The sequence below is a fragment of the Furipterus horrens genome, unplaced genomic scaffold (assembly GCF_987537825.1).
Source record: "Furipterus horrens unplaced genomic scaffold, mFurHor1.1.pri manual_scaffold_3, whole genome shotgun sequence".
Classification (NCBI taxonomy): domain Eukaryota; kingdom Metazoa; phylum Chordata; class Mammalia; order Chiroptera; family Furipteridae; genus Furipterus; species Furipterus horrens.
In genome coordinates, this window is record NW_028327173.1 from 48,736,733 (window position 1) to 48,754,867 (window position 18,135).

The window sequence follows — 18,135 nt, forward strand, 5'->3', positions numbered from 1 at the left end:
AGGTCCATTCATGCTGTTGCAAAAGGTAAGATTTCCTTATATTTTTTATAGTCAAGTAGTATTTCATTGTGTAAATGTACCAAAGCTTTTTTATCCACTCATCTGTTAATGGGCACTTGGGCTGCTTCCAAGTCTGGGTTATTGTAAATAATGCTGCAGGGAACATAGGGATGCATATATTCTTTTAAATCATTGTTTCAGGTTTCTTTGGATATATTCCCAGAAGTGGAATCGCTGGGTCATCAGGCAGTTCCATTTTTTATTTTTTGAGGTAACTCCATACTGCTTCCACAGTGGCTGCACCAGTCTGCATTCCCACCAACAGTGCAAAAGGGTTCCCTTTCCTCCACATCCTCACCAGCTCTGGTTGTTTGTTGATTTATTGATGATGGTCATTCTGACCGGTTTGAAGTGGTATCTCATTGTGGTTTTAGTTTGCATTTCTCTCATGATTAGTGATGCTGAGCATTTTCTTCTATGTCTTTTGGCCATCTGTATGTCCTTTTTGGAGAAGTGTTTATTCAGGTCTTTTGTTCATTTTTAAATTGTGTTGTTTAGGGTTTTTTTTTGTTGTTGTTGTTGTTGTTGTTGTTGTTTTGGGGGGGGTTGTTGAGTTCGGATATTAACCCCTTATCAGATGTATTATTGGAAAATTTCTTCTCCCATGCAGTAGATTATCTTGTCATTTTGTTGATGGTTTCCTTTGCTGTGAAAATACCTTTTAGTCTGATGTAGTCCCATTTGTTTATTTTTTTCTTTTGTTTCCCTTGCCCAAGAAGACATAATAAAAAAAAAAAATACTGCTATGAGAAGTAGCTGAGATCTTACTGCTGATGTTCTCCCCTAGGATTTTTATGGTTTCAAGTCTTACATTTAGTCTTTAATCCATTTTGAGTTTATTCTTGGGTATGACTTAAGAAGGTGGTCTGATTACATTTTTCCACATATCTGTCCAATTTTCCCAACACCATTTATTTAATAGACTATCTTTACCCCATTGTATGCTTTTGCCTCCTTTGTCAAATATTAATTGACCATAAAAGAGGAGGTTTATTTCTGGGCTCTCTATTCTGTCCCACTGATCACATTCTGGTTTTTATTCCACCTTATTAGCCAAGCTCTGGACCCTGTGAGAACTTCAGGTTTATGTTTCCATCACCTATTTCATATCTTCACTTAGATGTCAACAGACATCCTAAACCTCACATAGCCTAAACAAAAACTTTTCGTTTTTCTCCAAAGCAAAATACTTCCAAAATACTTTTGTTTCACTCTTTCCTGTCTCAGTAAATGACACCACCATCTTCCTAGATACTCAAGTCAAAAATTGAGAAATTATTCTTAAATTTTCTCCCCCCCTCCCCATTTCCTGATATCACCAATCAACTCGGTCTCCTGAACATATTCAAAATCTGTTCATTACTTCCATGGCCATTATGATTGTCCTAGTTTAAGCTACTTTCTTATTAAAAAGCATAGCAACAAAATGAACACTATGAACACTTCTGAACCCACCATTCAACATAAATACTACAAAATTACCAATATGTTCTTACCCCTGTTATGTCTCCCTAGAAGTAATCACTAACCTGGATTGTATGTTTATCATCCTCATACTTTTCTCATAGCTTTCTGAAATGTACATATCTCTAAACATTTATTAGTTTTGCTCATTTTTATCATAATCAGTTATATTTTATATGCAACCTTTTGCAACTTACTTTTTTTCTACCAGCACCCTATAGCTTCTAACACAACACCTCCATTGATTTTAGTATGGGTGAAACATCCCTATTTCTATGAAGAAAGAAGCTTGCTCTTCACTTGTGACCTGGATGTTGAGAGGTTATGTTTCTTAAAAAAAAAGAGAGAGAGAGAGAGTACTCAAATATTTGAAATGTTTCTGAGAAGTCCAATGAGATAAGAACAGAGAAATGACCATTAGATTTGGCAACACAGAGTTTATTGCCAACCTGTAGTGATGGGCACAGAGCCTCGGCTGGGATGGGTTGAGAGTGTGTGTGAGGTAAGGAAATAAAGACAGTGACAGTTCACAACTACTCATGAAGTTCTGTGAAGGGGAGCAGAGATGTGGGGCAGTAGCTGGAATGGGATGTGGTATTAGGGAATTCTTTGTCTCTTTGTTTCTGTTTTTAGGATCAGAAATCATATAGTATATTTATAAGGCCAGCAGAGAGAGGGAAGTTAATGATACAGGAACCTCTTCAGAGGCTTTTGAAAAAGCAAGAGAGGATGGGATTCAGAACTCAGGTTAAAGGATTGAACTTTGATGGAAGTAGAGATGATTCATCCATAGTAAAATTAGTGACAGTACTGTGCTCAGGAATAGATGGTGAAGTTTGAACGTCTTCATGGTGGTAAAATGTGGGAATTCCTGCATGATTGCTTCCTTTTGCTCAGTGAAGTGTGAGGCAAAGGCATCAGTTGAGAGAAACATATCATTGAATGTGTGTAGGTGGAGAGGCTAAGAAGACAGCCTTTGAGAAGGAATACCTATGTGAATAATAGGCCATCAAGAATAGTGACAGAAAGAAATGAAAAGAGAGCCAAAACCAACTGTTAAAAGTCATGAATCAAAGAGGAGGGATGGTGGAGTCTATTTAGGTCTTCCCAAGGAGGCAGAGCAGATGATAATATCTGAAGGCAAGAACCTACCACCAAAAACTTGTTTAATTAAACAAGCAGGTATTTCTAAGATCTATTTGAATTGAATTGTTTGAAGCTAGATTTAATTTTTTAATTATATTTTATTGATTATGCTATTATAATTTTCCCAACTTTCCTTCTTTGCACCTCTCTACACAGCACCTCCAACTCCCTCAAGCAATACTCACACCATTGTTCATGTCCATGGTTCATGCACAAAAGTTCTCTGGCTACTCCATTTTCTATACTGTATTCTACACCCTCATGGCTATTCTATAACTACCAATTTGTACTTCCTAATCCCCTTACCTTTTCACTCATTCCCCCAAACCCCCTTCTGTCGGGCAACCATCAAAATGATCTCCATATCCATGATTCTGTCTCTGTTCTGGTTGTTTGCTCAGTTTGTTTTTATTTTTGTTTTTAGATTCAGTTGATAGTTATGAATTTGTTGCAATTTTAATGTTCATGGTTTTGATCTTCTTTTTCTTAAATAAGTCCCTTTAACATTTCTTATAACAATGGTTTCGTGGTGATGTACTCCTTTAGCTTTTCCTTGTCTGGGAAGCTCTTTATCTGCCCTTTGATTCTAAATGATATCTTTGCTAGGTAGAGCAATCTTGGCTATAGGTCCCTGCTCTTCATCACTTTGAATACTTCTTGCCAGTCCCATCTAGCCTGCAAAGTTTCTTTTGAGAAATCAGCTGACAGTCTTATGAGAAATCAGCTGACAGTCTTATAGGAACTCTCCTGTAGGTAACTAACCACTTTTTTCTTCCTGCTTTTACGATTCTCTTTTTATCTTTAAGCTTTGGCATTCTAATTATGATGTGGGTCTCTTTGCATCCATCTTGTTTAGGACTCTTTATGCTTCCTGGACTTTCATGTCTATTTCCTTCATAAATTAGGGAAGTTTTATTTCACTGTTTTTTCAAATAGATTTTCAATTTCTTGCTCTTTCTCTTCTCCTTCTGGTACCCCTATAATGTGAATGTTGGACCTCTTAAAGTTATCCAAGAGGCTGCTTAGCCTATTCTTGTTTTTTTTGTTTTTTGTTTTTTTGATTCTTTTTCTTCTTACTGTTCTGAATGGTTATTTATTTATTTATTTATTTATTTATTTATTTATTTATTGCTTCTTTTTATTCCAAATCATTGATTTGATTCTCCGCTTCATCCACTCTACTATTAATTCCCTGTAAATTGTTCTTCATTTCTATTAGTGTATCCTTCATTTCTGCCTGGGTCTTTTTTATGCTGCTGAAGTCCTCACTAAGTTCCTTGAGCATCCTTATAACCAGTGGTTTGAACTCTGCATCTGATAGATTGCTTATCTCCATTTTGTTTAGCTCTTTTTCTGGAGTTTTGTTCTGTTCTCTCCTTTGGGCCTTGTTTCTCTGTCACCTTGTTTTGGCGGCCTCCCTGTGTTTTTTTCTATGTCTTAGGTAGAGCTGCTATGGCTCTGTGTCTTGGTAGCGTGGCCTAATGTTGTAGGGTGGCGCAGCCTCCCTATCACCCAAGCCAAGTTATTGAGGTGCACCCTCTGTGTGGATTGAGTACACCCTCCTCTTGTAGTTGATCTTGATTGCTGGGAGGGATTTAGCCAGGCCAGGAAGCTGCAATGACTGGCTGTGACCACTGACCACCAACCTCCACCCTCCATGGAGGATCTGCTGTGCAGGTGCCCATTCCACAGAGTAGGACTTACATCAGCGGGCTCTGGAGCCTACTGAGTCCACCCCTTGAGCGTGTTGCTTCTGGAGGTGGTTGGGTGGTGGTACAAGCTCTTGGGTTTCCCAGGTAGTGCAGGCCAAGGTCATCCACTGCCTGTGTTCTGTCTGGGGCCACTTGACATAAGTTATAAAGTGATCTGTACATGGCTGCTATTTGTACTGGGCTTGGAGGTACCCAAGTGAGGCCAGGCTGTGAACTGAGGTGAGCCAGTGCCAGGCCTGGGCATTTAGGAAGAGGTATGGGGGTTGGGGATCACTGAGACCTGCTGTTGCTTTTTTGAGAGGATTTAGGAAGACCTGAAGCATGAGCCAAGAGCAGCTGTTCATATGGAAGAACCACTGTTAACAGCTTGTGTGGGCCCATAAATTGAGTTGGGTGAGGCCTCAGGGAATAACCAGGGTGGGGCAAATGGTATAAGCCAGTTTGATGGAGTCTCAGATGTGGCACCTGTCTGCTGGCTCTGTGGCTCTGTAGGGGAAGAAATCAGAAAAGGAACAATTGCCTCTGTCCGCAGTTCTATCTGAAAGAAAACTGTCCCCCAGTTCTCACCCTGATGCCAAACACTTCAGTTCCTCTCTGTATGCCACTGGTGCCTTTCAAGCTGCTACTCCAGTGCTGGAGCTCAGAGAGAGTGAGTTTGAGTAAGTCCGTGTGCAGGCCCTTTCAGAGGAACTGCCTGGGAATCAAGCAGTTTCTTCCACTGAATCAATCCCTGCTGGTATTTACAGCTAGAAGTCATGAGGACTTATCTTCCTGGTACAGGAACTCTGGGCTTGGGGCCTGGATTGTGGCTGAAACCCTTCACTCTCAATATATTGCTCCTGATTTTTATCTAGCACACATGAGTGTGGGACTAGCCCATTCCACATCTCCTTGTCTCTGCCCCTCCTACCAGTCTGGATGGATGTGGTTTTTTAATTCTGTAGTTGTCAGACTTCCATTCAATTCAATTTCTGACAGTTCTGAGTGATGGTTGTTCTATAGTTTAGTTGTAATTTTGATGTGGTTGTGGGAGGATTCAAGCCGTGTTTACCTATGCCTCTATCTTGACCAGAAGTCCTGAAACTAGATTTTAAATAAATATATTGCAGCCTAAAGAGAAGACATCAAGGAACCAAGGCAGTGAATGACCTCTCTCTCCTGGCCTACTTAGAGCATAACTTGGACCAAAAATAAAAAATAAAAATGTGCATTTCACTTAGTCCTCTACCTGAAACCTCTCAAGATATGCCTTTTCCACACTTACTTTTTGTTAAATTCTCCAATTTCATTGTTCTTGGAGATCTTTATTTTTCTCTTCACTGCTTGCTAAAACCTCTGTGGAGGGATGAATTTATACCCCAATTCAGTTGATCTTCTCCACAGCACTGTGCTATCTGGGCTTCAGAAGGGAATGCTAATCTCAGGATCAACACATTTCTTGGCTCTCATTTGTTTTCCACACGTATAATTTCATGGAATCCTGGAATCTTGGAATTTTAGAGTTGAAAAAACCCTTGAGGTCATTTAAGTCATTTAGGCCAATATCTTGCTTAATTTAGTATCTTTTCTTTTTTATCCATATTGGTGACTCTGGTTAACCCTATTATTTTTCCCTTTTCATAGGAGCTAGTTTCATCTCAGGAGAGCCAACTTCCATTTCTCAGTGTTTACATATTTAATCATTTGTACCCATTTGTTTTGTAATCACTTTGACATATGGGCATTTGACTTTCCTTTTCCCACCTGCCTATAATAGTTTTAACCTGCCTTTTGCTACATAACACTGTGGTTAGAACTTTAAGTGGTTTTATGACAGCTGAATGCCAAAGATTCTCTTTAATAGTAGCCCTTACATTGCGTTAAGCAGCAGTGGTTTGACACCCCTGGTCATGAAATTCTACACTTTGAAACTCACATAGATTCAACTAATGATTTCTCTCCCATAGTGGCTTACACTGCAGGTGGCCACCATTAAAATTTCAGTTTTACTTGCAGTTTCTCTTTTGAAGAGACTATGATTCTAGAATTTGATTTTTAGCTCTGTAATACTATGGTAGGTTATAGATCTGTAATGAGGCAATACATGTTCTCTTTAAATTTCTTAACAATATCTAATTAACTGAAAACATTTAGCACTGTGGAACAAGTCAACTGGCTTTGACAGTGAGTGTACCCAAGTTTCCATATCCTGATTATATGTCTACGTTTGGATTATCTAGTTTGTGAAGTGTTCAGATCTTTTTTTAGCATAATGAACTGTAATGGAAGAGCAGGGTCTTTGGAGACCTAGGCTCAGCTCTCAGTTTTGCCATTTACCAGCTATATGTCTTTTGTAAACAGTTAACCTTTGTCAGCTGTAAAACAGGTGTAATCATATGCACACCCTGCAGTGTATGAGGATTAAGTGAGATAGTGTAGGTAAAGTGTCCAAATATTACTTGGTACATAGTAAGTGGTTAATACATGTCAGGCTCCCTTTCCTTCTGTTGCTTGTGTGTTTTCCTTTTTTACATTTGGGCTAGCAGGAAAAAAGCCCTGGCTTAACTCCTGGGTTGCTCTTCATAATCCCAAAGGATTGAGATTTTCAGGATGTCTTTTGTATACATTTCTTACTGCTAAATCCTCACTGCAAGGGTAAATACTACACTGGTAGACAGAGAGGGAAAAGAAAAGAAGTGAATGTTTAGAAAAAACAAAAAGGGCAAGAGAGACGGGAAGAGGAAGTAACAGAGGAAGAAATTGAACACAAAAGAGGCGCACCTATGGGGGGATGAAAGTATTATAGAGAAATCATAAGCCACCTCAGAACCAAGCAAGTTCATGGTGCAGAGTACAGATCATGAAATTAAACAAACCTGTGTTCAAAGCCTGGCTTCTCTGAGTATTAGTTCTGGGACCTTGACTAATTCCTTTATCTCCCAGCACTTCAGTTTTCAAATGAAGAAAACAATAGCTAAATGTACTGAGTGTTTAGCATGCATCAGCCTTCTTCTATTCATTTAAATTCTCACAACAGCCTCATGTGTTGTACAGAATTATGATCCTCACTTTACAGACAAGGAAACTGGTTTAGGGATGTGGTTACCATTTGTTCAAAATTACGAAGCTGCGTTTTGCCCATGGATGGTCTGGCTCTGGAGCTCACACTTAAACCACGACACTAAAGCTGTGGACATCACGGTGGTGAGAAGGACATGAGCTGTAACTGTGAATGGGCCCACATGGAACCTGCCCATAGTATGTGCTGGTGCATGTGCTCCCTTCCTTTTTCCCTTTCTCTTCTCCTCTCCCTGGCTGCTTGTCTTCTGTTATCCAGGTGAGACTTAATTTTCTGGAAATCTCCATCTGGTTAAATGGAACTTGCTATTCCAGAATGAACCCAATTATAGCCTCACCTCAAATACACTCTGTCACTGTTAAACAAGTTAGGTTGGTGCAACTGAAGCCTGTCTTCAAGGGTTGCTTATATTGATTCCCCCCTTGCTATAAACCAAAACAAATCTGATAGTGGAAGAAATAAAACTACTTCACCACCACCACCACCCCCACACACACACATGCACACACAGCAGTTGATTAGTTTCTTTTCAAGCATGTTTGATTGACTTTCTCATGTTAAATTACCGGCAGGTCCTATTGAACCATTGTCGTATAAACTGGTGATTATTTCTTCTATCAGTTCAGCCTGTGTTTTAGCATCAAATAGATAATGTTGTCTGATTTGTTCATCCATCATTTAACAAAGAGTTATTGAGAGCCTATTATATCCTAAGCATGATGCTAGGTAGGAGAAATATTAAGATGCATGAGATAGGCCTTCCTTTCAAGTAGATCATTGTCTAATGATGATAAAACCAAATAATTGTACTACAACATTAGGTCAGGAATGGAGAGGAACACAAAGTTTATTTGTATTTTGCACTTTTACAGGATCAAAAAATGTTTTCCTTATGATTTATGTCTTTATTTTTGACTGAGAATTCTTTATGCATGCCAATAAAAAAGAAAGGACCACGCTTTAAGTTATTTTATTAATATGTTTTAAGAGTAAGTTAGGAATCTAATTTCTTCATCATCATTTTAAAAAATTTGTTTTTAAGATAACTGTGAGCTTTCTATGGCCAAAGATATACGTATTCAGTTTAACAAAAGAAAAAGAAAAAATACTGGGTTACAAAGAAAATTGGAAGTATCTTATAATCCTACTCTCCCATAACTATTTATTAAGTAACCCATTGACTTTTAAAGATTTTATATTTGAGTGTGTGTATATATACATGAAAATATGTTCTTTTCTCTTCAAATCAGAACCTACTGGGACATTAGATATCTGGTACAAGAAACAGAACATTGACTACAGTAAACAACAGATTTCTCTTTTCTGGAAGGTAAGTTTTCAGTGTAAACTTAAAATTCAGGAGAATTATATATTTGTGTTTTTGTTTTTATTGAAATATAATTGACATATAAAGAGAATTATGTATTTGAACAATACATTTCAAGGATAGAAAAAGACCTTTTATTTTCATAGTGGCCTTCAGAGACTTTGTTGGAGCTTGTTTCTTAGCCATATCTTCACGATACTTGACTCAATGTCATTTATTTTTGCCAGATAAGGGTGAGAGCTCTGACTGATCTCCTTCCTCCACACAATCACATCTTTCCTTCATCCACTTCTTCCTCTTTCCTCATTGAGGTCCCTTTCTATCCCCAAGCATGCCCACCCTCTGACTGCACTGCATCATCTCTTCTGACTCCAGTCCCCTCTCTGCCCGCTCCTCTATCTTCTACGTACAATATGCCCGGCAGTGACCATGCATTTTTTTGGAAATTAAAAATGGGAAATCTGTGGATGTGGATATTTAGAAATATATTGTCTGTGGTTACTGAAAAGGGAGAGGGAAAGCTGCCCTTCCTCAGAGACACAAATAATAGCAAGAAATAATGTGAATAAAAAGAGAAAGCAGCTCTTCCTCAGAAATAGTAGTAAAACAGTAATAAATCGAACGACCTTCCAGGAAACAATGCCACCTAATGTAATTACAGGATGTGGAAGTTTCACAAAGTTCTGCGCGCTGGCACTGTTATTTCATTCAGTCCTTACCAAAACCCTCTGAGCTAGGTGCTAGGCAACCCCACTTAACAAATACAAAAACTGAGGGTCAGAGAGAGGTAGTTCTTCCTAAAGTTGCCCAGCTACTGAGTGCAGAGCTAGGACTAAAACCGGATCCAGAAAACTCTCTGCTACATCATGACTCATCTTTGTTGAAAGAAAATGCTGTTTGAATTGAGCTGCTGATTTGCATGCTCATAATAAAAGGTTTTCAGGTGAGCCGTGCTCCTCCTTGTTTCCCAAAACCTCTTACTACACCTCTTCCGGGTAAGGGAAAGTAAACAGTTTTGGAATTATGAAGCTGGTGAGCATGAAACAAGAAGGGTCAGAGTGATGAGTATATAGTCCTCTGATGGGGTGAGTGTGATAGATTTTGATAGTTGCAGTCTTCTTCAGATTTAAGAAATGAGCCAGGCAACAAATGAACTCTTTCTCCCTTTTGTTCCTTTCGCTCTCACACACAAAATGTCTCGTAGAAGTGAAGACTATAAATAGCTTGGTGAGTCATAATCAAGCTCTTGACTTTGAAACGAACACAGAAGCTTAAACTTTATTTTCAAATAAAGCCATTTATACTAGCAAGACAATTCTCAGAGCAAGACATTTAGAGCAGCCATACTTGTGAATATTATAGAAGAACTCAGCTCAATTCCTGGCTCTTGGTTTTCATTTTTACAAGAAGTGGCTGATTAAAGCCAAAATTCCTCCTCCCATAAAGATTCTCTTCCCAAAATGTCCTCAGTAGTGATCTGAAAAGATAGGCTGTTTTTTAGTCCCATTTCACTCCCCTCCACCCCATGGTTTCTCTCTGTAAAATGAGGGTCATGATACCGGCATCTGTAGGGATTTATAAGTGAGAGGACACGAATGTAGAAGAATTAAATGGTACTACACTATGAATTTTTATCCTAGAGGTGAAAGCAACACATACCCAGTGCCATGCCTGTGTGCTTCTTGCTGGAACAGAGTTTAGCACGGGCATGATCATGGTACTCTGAAGCAAGTGTCAGAGCTAAATCAGAATAAACAGTTGCTAGCCACCACTGGTAATACTTAGAACACATGCATATGCAACTTGTACTCTGCTTCTCATTTTGATCTTGCCCTTAATCTTCACAAAGCTTAGATTATAAAATGAGGTTTTGGCATTCAAAGGGACTTTGATCCTCTTCCTCTTCCAATCCACCGTTCCTCTCATAAACATTGCTTCCGTGTTAGCCAGGACAGACGGATGTCTCTGCTGGGAGCTTCTGAGACAGGGAGAGCTCCACTTTGCAGGCAGTCCATGCCATGATGGGCAGTTCTTCTTGTTAGAATTCTTCCCTTATGTGGAGCCAGAATTGTAGATGCTTGAACTGGAACTGGCTTGACTAAGAAATCAAACATGCTAATATTAGAATCTTCTATAACTTGATAGTGGTAATGACAGTGACTCTCCAGCCTGAGAGAGTCCCTAAGAAAAGTTTGGGTCTGGTCTTTAAGTCCTTTTCTGTCAAATTCTGGGCTTTGTCAGTGGCCCCAAATAGGCCACTCACCTGGGAGTGGGAAAAAAAACACTGACCAGAGTTACTGAGGTGAGCAGGCTTGCTCTGGACCCCCGAACCGCAGACTTCTAGAGCCAAAGTGAATCGAACCATCATGCAGTCCCGCCACCCATTTCACAAATGCGGAAACAAGTCGAGGAGGGTGACGTGATTTCCAATGAGAGGTAACATGGTGCTTGATCCTGGGAGCCTTTCCCAGGCAGAAATCACTGCCCCTTCTGTTGGGAACCACACACTCCTGCCCGCTTCTCCAACCTGGAGCTCCTCACGCTGCTCTCAGGCAGCTTTGGGAATTTGACTGGGCGGTGCCATGACAAAAGTCACTCATCTAAATGCCAGATGGGAAAGAAATGCTGCAGTCACATCAGGGGCTTTGTGGTGGGGCCCCAATTAGGCTTCATTGGGGAAAGGAAGCAAAGACATGTATGTGGTGGGTTTTTTTTAAGCTGTGGTTAATACTGGGAAACCCAGTGAGGGTACTCCCCACCCTGCCGAGAGGGGAATTTCAGGTGTTGGCACCAAAGGAAGCCCCAAGTAAAACCCCATTAGCCTGCGAATAAAGTGAGAGCATGTTTCTCTTGCAGGTGGAGAAATGCAAGATGACCTTTAATTTTTGCAGGATGTTTACATTAGAGGAGAACAACCAGGTGCTGAATGGGCACAGCCCCTGTGAGTGTGGGTGTGAGTGTATGCAAGTGTGCATGTGAGTGATGTGTGTGCATGTTCATGTGTGTTGTGTGTGTGAGTACAGAGGGTATGTGTGTGTAAGTATGTGAATGTGTGTGAGTTTCATGTGTGAGGGATATGAGTGAGTGGGGATATAGGTATGGATGTCGTCGTCGGCAGCCGTCCGTCTCGAGAGACGATGGTGTAGCTTCTTAAGAGTCTATCTGCACCGCCGAGAATGGCTGTGCAGTCCGACTCGGGAGTGACACGGTATCTGTCTCCTCCCATGTTGAATCGACATCTTGCGATGACGCTGGAGTGTCCTCTCCAGTGAAGCTGAAGCTACAGAGCCTGGGCAGGGTGATATGGAGGGTCTGCTGTTGCCCATGCAGCAGACCCCCCCTCTCTTCGCAGCTGAAGGGTCCAAGGGAAAGACGGAGTCAATACAGCTTGGTTTCAGGTGCGCCGCAGGAGTTGCCGGTGTTGATGTGCCCTGACTGGAAGATCGAACCAGCGACACTTAGCTCGCAGGCCGACGCTCAATCCACTGAGCCAAACCAGCCAGGGAGGTATGGATGTGTATATATGAATATGTGTGTGAGTGCAAGTGCATGTATGTGAATGTCTTAGTCCATGTGGGCTGCTATAACAAAATATCATAGACTGAGTGGCTAATGAACAACAGAAATCTATTTCTCAAAGTTCTGGAGTCTGGAAGTCCAAGATCAAGGTGCTAGCATGGTCAGATGATGGGCATATTCTGGGTTGCAGACTGTGTCATATCCTCATGTGGTACATCTCTTCTATAAGATTGTTAATCCCATTCATGAGGGCTCTATCCTCATGATTCAGTCACCTCCCAGAAGCCCCACATCCTGGCACCATCACATTGGGTGTTAGGATTTCAATAAGTGAATCTTGGGGACACACAAACATTCAAGCTGTGGCAGTGAATAAGTGTGTGTGGAAGGCGTGCATGTGGATATGAGTATGGGTGTGAATGTGTGTGTATATCGGTGTGTACATGAATGTGAATGTGCAAGTGTGTGAGAGTGAAGGAGACTTTGCTTTGTTGCTCTGGTACTCACATAGTTGCTCATTTTCCCACCCCTTGGTTTCTCCTGAAAGCTGTATTTCCTCAAAAATATCCTGTACTATTTTTGGCCATAGTTATTGTTAAGAGAAAAAGTATTTTCTTTGTTGAAGCCAAAAAAGTACAACCTAATCCATGAAATACAATAGAAATACCAGGTATTGTTAAAACAAATGCAATAACATTTAGACACTGTTTCTCTGTCACAAACAACCCACTTTGTGTTAGGGGGCTTGTAGCAATTCTTTCCCTCAGAGTATATCATCTTCTGTGCCAAGTTTCATATTGTTCTCTTTGCTTAGATTAAGCATTTCAGTCTGTGAGTCCTTCTAGTTAATCCAACATATACACGTATCCTTTAAGAAGAAAATCACCTTGTATATATATCAATATAGATATAGATATATAATGTATGAAAAGATATGATGATAGATAAAAACACATTAACCTTTCCAGTTTATTCTGTTAGTTTCTTTAGAGTCCTCTCACTATCTTGATCATAGCAAATCAATAACTCTCTGAAATTATAGTTGAGGCCATGGGTCTGGAAGAGAAATATCTGTGTATAAATGAAGCTGAATTCCCTCCATTCATTCATTCATTCAAACAAATATATGAAAGCCAGTCTTTCATACTGGACACTGTGTGCGCTTCATGCCAGGGATATAGAAGTGAATGAGACAAACCCAGTCCTCCTGTCCTTGAATGCACAGCCCAGCAGGAGGACAGGAGTGGGGTGGGGGTGATGAGGGCACTCAGGCATTCAGGAGGAGTTCAAGATTCAGCGGTGGGGACAATGGCTTGGCTCACCCAGTAGAGCAGTGGAATGGATAAGAAGTCAGAGAGGACCTCTCTGAAGGTAATAGTGGAGCTGACGCCAGAACAGCAGGTGAGCCAGGACAGGGGAAGACGCACATTTGTGGGGACTACAGATTCAGTATATAAAGGAAGGATCGCTTCAGTGAGTGCCATCTCGTAGAAATGCAAAGTAGGCCACAAATGGGAGCCAATCATGGGTCATTTAAATTTTTCTCGTCACATTTTAAAAAAATAAAAGAAACAGGTGGAATTAATTTTTAAAAGGTACTTAACCCAAATATATCTGAAATAGTTTCATTTCAACATGTAACCAATATTTTAAAATTATTAATGAGATATTTTACACTTCTTTTCCTTCTTTGAAAACTGGTGTGTCTACTGTGCATCCGTCCAGTGCAGTGGCTCAGGGGAGCCGGCACATCTCAGTTCAGACTGGCCACGCTGCCGGGCTTCACGGCTTCTTCCTGCCTCTCGGGCATCCTTCCGCAGTGGACAGTGCAGCTCTGGGCCTCGGACAAATGACACAGAAGAGAGTTAGGGAAGCTCTGGGTTACAACAGTGGAGAAAAAAATCGCAGTGGTGATTTTTCTGTTCATCTGTTAAATGAAGTAGTTCATTTCAATGAACAGCTACCCTCAAACTACATAAGGCAAGAATAAGGAGCCCAGCCTGAGAAAGACTATTGGGACCTGAGGCAACTTATTCAATACCTTCGCTTTGTCTCTTTCCCCCTGTATTTCTCTATGTTGTATGAAGAATATTCCAGCCTCTATCACATTGCACTGAAGGGATGAATTTTTTGGCTTCTATGTGTGAAAGAGATTCAATAAAATCAGGCAATATTATTTGTAACCCTGATTTATAGTGATGTAGGACAAAGGCCTATTGTAAGTTGCCAGGGAATACTGGCTGCCAGGAGCCTGAGGGCCTTATGTAATTATAGGATGTATCCAATCTCAGAATCAATATTTAAATACAAAAGCAGCAGATGGGAAGATTTCAATAGTGTGTCAAAATATTCAAGTCTTATCTTCTTCCTTTCCCCGAACCTTGTCTCATCACAGGGTGGCAAAGCATTTCAGAAGATAGTTTCAGACAGAATAGGTTGCTTTCCCTTGCTCACTCACACATACTACACCAGCTGCACTGTAGTGATTTTCAGTTGCGTAGCAGAATGGGGTCAATGACAACAGTTAAGAGAGTAGATAGCAGAGAATTAACAGAAGATAGAAAACAGAGGTGGAAGTTTTGCTCTTATACAAGCTTCCATTATTTCACTTTTTTCTAGTGGCAAAACAGGAGAGAAATGATGTGGGTGACTACCAGGAGGTATGATTAGAAATGAAATCAGTTCAGTGTAGCACAACACCTGGGGGATGTCTACTAAGTGCTGGATCACAGCGGCTAAGAGCTCATCCTCTGGCTAGAACTATGCGGCCTGAGCTCAAGTGCCAACTTTACCACTTAATGGCTATGTGTTCTTGAGCAAGGTGCTTACCCTCTCTGTGCCTTATTTTCCTCACAAGTAAAGTAGATAATAGTACATACCACATGAGGTTGTTGCGAAGATTTATGAGAATTGTGAGAAGTGTTTTCTAAGGCATGGTTAGGAAGCAAATATTATGCCTGACACAGGAGGCAAAGATGAGCTAACAGGCTAGTGAGAAGACAGATGCATAGATAAATCATTTCAACACAGTGATTTTAAAAACTTACAGATGAGGGATGTTGTTTGAGGCACTCCTTCACTTGGATTAGGGTTGCTGAAGGTAGTCATGAGTTCTGAACTCCAGGTACTCAGACTTAAAGTCACAGATTAGGTGTTCTTTGTAGTCAACTGCATGGCCTTGATGAGACTTCCTTATAGAGCTGTGGTATAAGCCAACTCGAGATGGCTTGGCTCTCCAGAGAGTGACAGAAGAGTCATATGACTATGATGTGAAAAGTGCCAATTTTGATTTTTATATTAGAGTAAGTGAGACAAGGGAACTCACCCAGAGTCTTACACCTGCCATGTTCCAAGCACTCATTGAAACCGTTTCTTTTCCTTAGCCCACTGAATCTTCTAAGAAACCTATACTGTGCATAGAATTGTCCTCATTTTACAGAACAGAAAACTGAGCCTCAGAGAAGTAAAATAACTTGTCCAAGGTCACTCAGCTGCTATGTGGCAGAGCAAGAAAGCAAAGGATCTGCCCAAAACAACAACAAAAAAGTCTTCATAGAAGTTTTTTAAGTTTTAAGAAGAAATAATGTATCAATTCGCAGAAATACCCTTCCTCTAATGTATTTTAAAACAAAACAAAGCAAATAACAGGAGCCCTGAATTCTAACATGTTAGATTTTGTCCTATCATGGATTACATTCATTGAGTTATTGTTAATGCTGAAAGCCTTTTCAACCAGTAGAACTCTTATAACAGGTTTATGAGAGCGGTTCACTCTTTGCTTCCCACACAAACCTAAGTCAGAAAGGCAGAGTTTACTACCTTAAGTCACTTCCCACTTGACAGAGCAGAAAGCAAACCGAAGGAGAGGGCAATAGAACAGCTTTCCCCTTTTTAGCTTTCTCTTACCATTAGGAGAGAGTGACAATGACAATAGGAACACTGGCTTGAGATCAGCTTCAGCATTGCCCAAGAAGGTACAAGAAGCACTGGCCAGTGTGGCTTGGTTGGAGCATCAGCCCATAACCAAAGGGTTGTGTGTTCAATTCCTGGTCGAAGAATATATATACCTAGGTTGCCGGTTCAATCCCTGGTCTGGATGTGTATAATGCCTGGCTCCGGGCGCGTATGGGAAGCAACGAATTGATGCTTCTCTCTCACATCAATGTTTTTTTCTCTCTTCCTTCCTTTCACTCTAAAAAGCAATGAAAACACGTCCTCAGGTTAGGATAAACAAAAAAAAAAAAAAGAAGAAGAAGAAGAAGAAGAGGAAGGTATAGAAAGTACCAGACACTCCCTGAGATGCCAGAAATGGTCCATGCATTGATTCCTCTCACATATCCACCAGGGGGCGCACTAAAATCCCACATTGCTTTTCCGTGCTGACTACTTGAGTCTGTTTCTTAATTACTCCAAACTTCAGCACCCTCGTCAGAGTGGGGAGTTATAAGGACTAGATGCAGCCATAGATGTAAAGCTCCTGACTCATGGTATGGCCCAATAGGTGATAGTTTCTCTCTTATCACTCACCCAGGTAAATACTGAAACAAAAAGTTCATCTGGAAAGACCCACCTGGCTCCACAGGTCACAGTTCTTTTGAGTTTACAGCTTGTCTCCTTGTGACTCAGGGCCGTTATCTCTGGAAAAAAAGAATTCTGGATCTCCACCTTCCCAAAATTGCTGACCTCATGCCCACTGTTGATGGTCCACGTCAGAATATACCACAACCTTACAATTAGAGAAGCTGCTTTGCAACTTTGGGACAGATGGGTGACTAGGGATTTGAGCTATGAAACCTGGTGGCCCATACTTACCAGTTGATCATTTCAGGCTCTCCAATGTACAGAGCAGATGTCAGAGTAGAGGGGTCACTAGTCTAGAAGTCAGGAGCCCTGGATTCCACTCTATCCCTTGAGTGGCCTTAAGCAAGAAACTTCATCTCCTTGGGGCTTAGTTACCCCCTTGATAAAAGAAAATGTTGAAATAATTGTTAATCTGTAGAATCCCCTCCTGTTCTGTTGTTCTGTGGTGATATTCCATTTGGTCAGGGCCAGGTATAATCCAGGGGTAATGGATGATATACATTTTTTGCAAACTTTATGTTGCTGTTTTTTAAAAAAATCAAACTATTATACTATTTTCAATTGCTTCAGCTGCTACCAGCCCAGCTGGATAAGTACTTGTTTTCCCATTGGGTCATTGAATTTTTTGTCCCAAGGACCCTGTTGGACAAGATAGACCAGTTTTTGAATTTGGTTAAGGAGACCAATTGTCTGAGAAGTTAACATTTATCCCAAAACTTGAGCTTGACACTTTATACAAGCATAACTTACAGGATACCATATTTACTTGTCTCACTACCTCAGCCTCCCCCTTACCTTCTCACTGATATTTTCACTCATCTTTCAGATCCACACCTCTGTTTACTGGGTCACTGTGATCAGCTAGATTTTTCACAGCAGTCACTGGGCAAGTTGCCCTTGGACTCAACATGACTTGACATTTCCCCCTTCTTTCAGCGCTCTCACATAGGATTGACTAAGGCTGCTGAGTATATCTGAAGGACGACGAGAGAGAGAGATATAATGAAGGCTGATTTGCAAGGTGTTTTTTCCAATTGGGGCTCTGTTTGCTTATTTGTCAGAGTGGGACTCTCTTGTGTTCATGGCAAGAACGGAGAGCTTGGTGGATTTGGTTAATTATGAGGGTTGCCTTAGTGTGGGGGTGCACAGGTTAGGGATAAGATGATGGTCCTACCTCTAGACTTTCAGAAGAAACAGGGAAGGACAGAGAGAGAGAGAGAGCTGAGGGAATAATCTTCCCTAGTCAGTTTTTGCTTTAATTTATCCTG

General features: G+C 40.7%; 1 protein-coding gene across 1 annotated transcript in view; it reads left to right on the forward strand.

Moving 5' to 3' along the window:
- IL12RB2 (interleukin 12 receptor subunit beta 2) overlaps positions 1–18,135 on the forward strand; it is a 71,616-nt gene that overhangs the window by 17,862 nt on the left and 35,619 nt on the right. Inside the window, exon 7 of the mRNA XM_090269587.1 lies at positions 8,691–8,770. Within this exon, the coding sequence (XP_090125713.1) occupies positions 8,691–8,770 (80 nt within the window). The remainder of the gene's footprint in view (positions 1–8,690; positions 8,771–18,135) is intronic.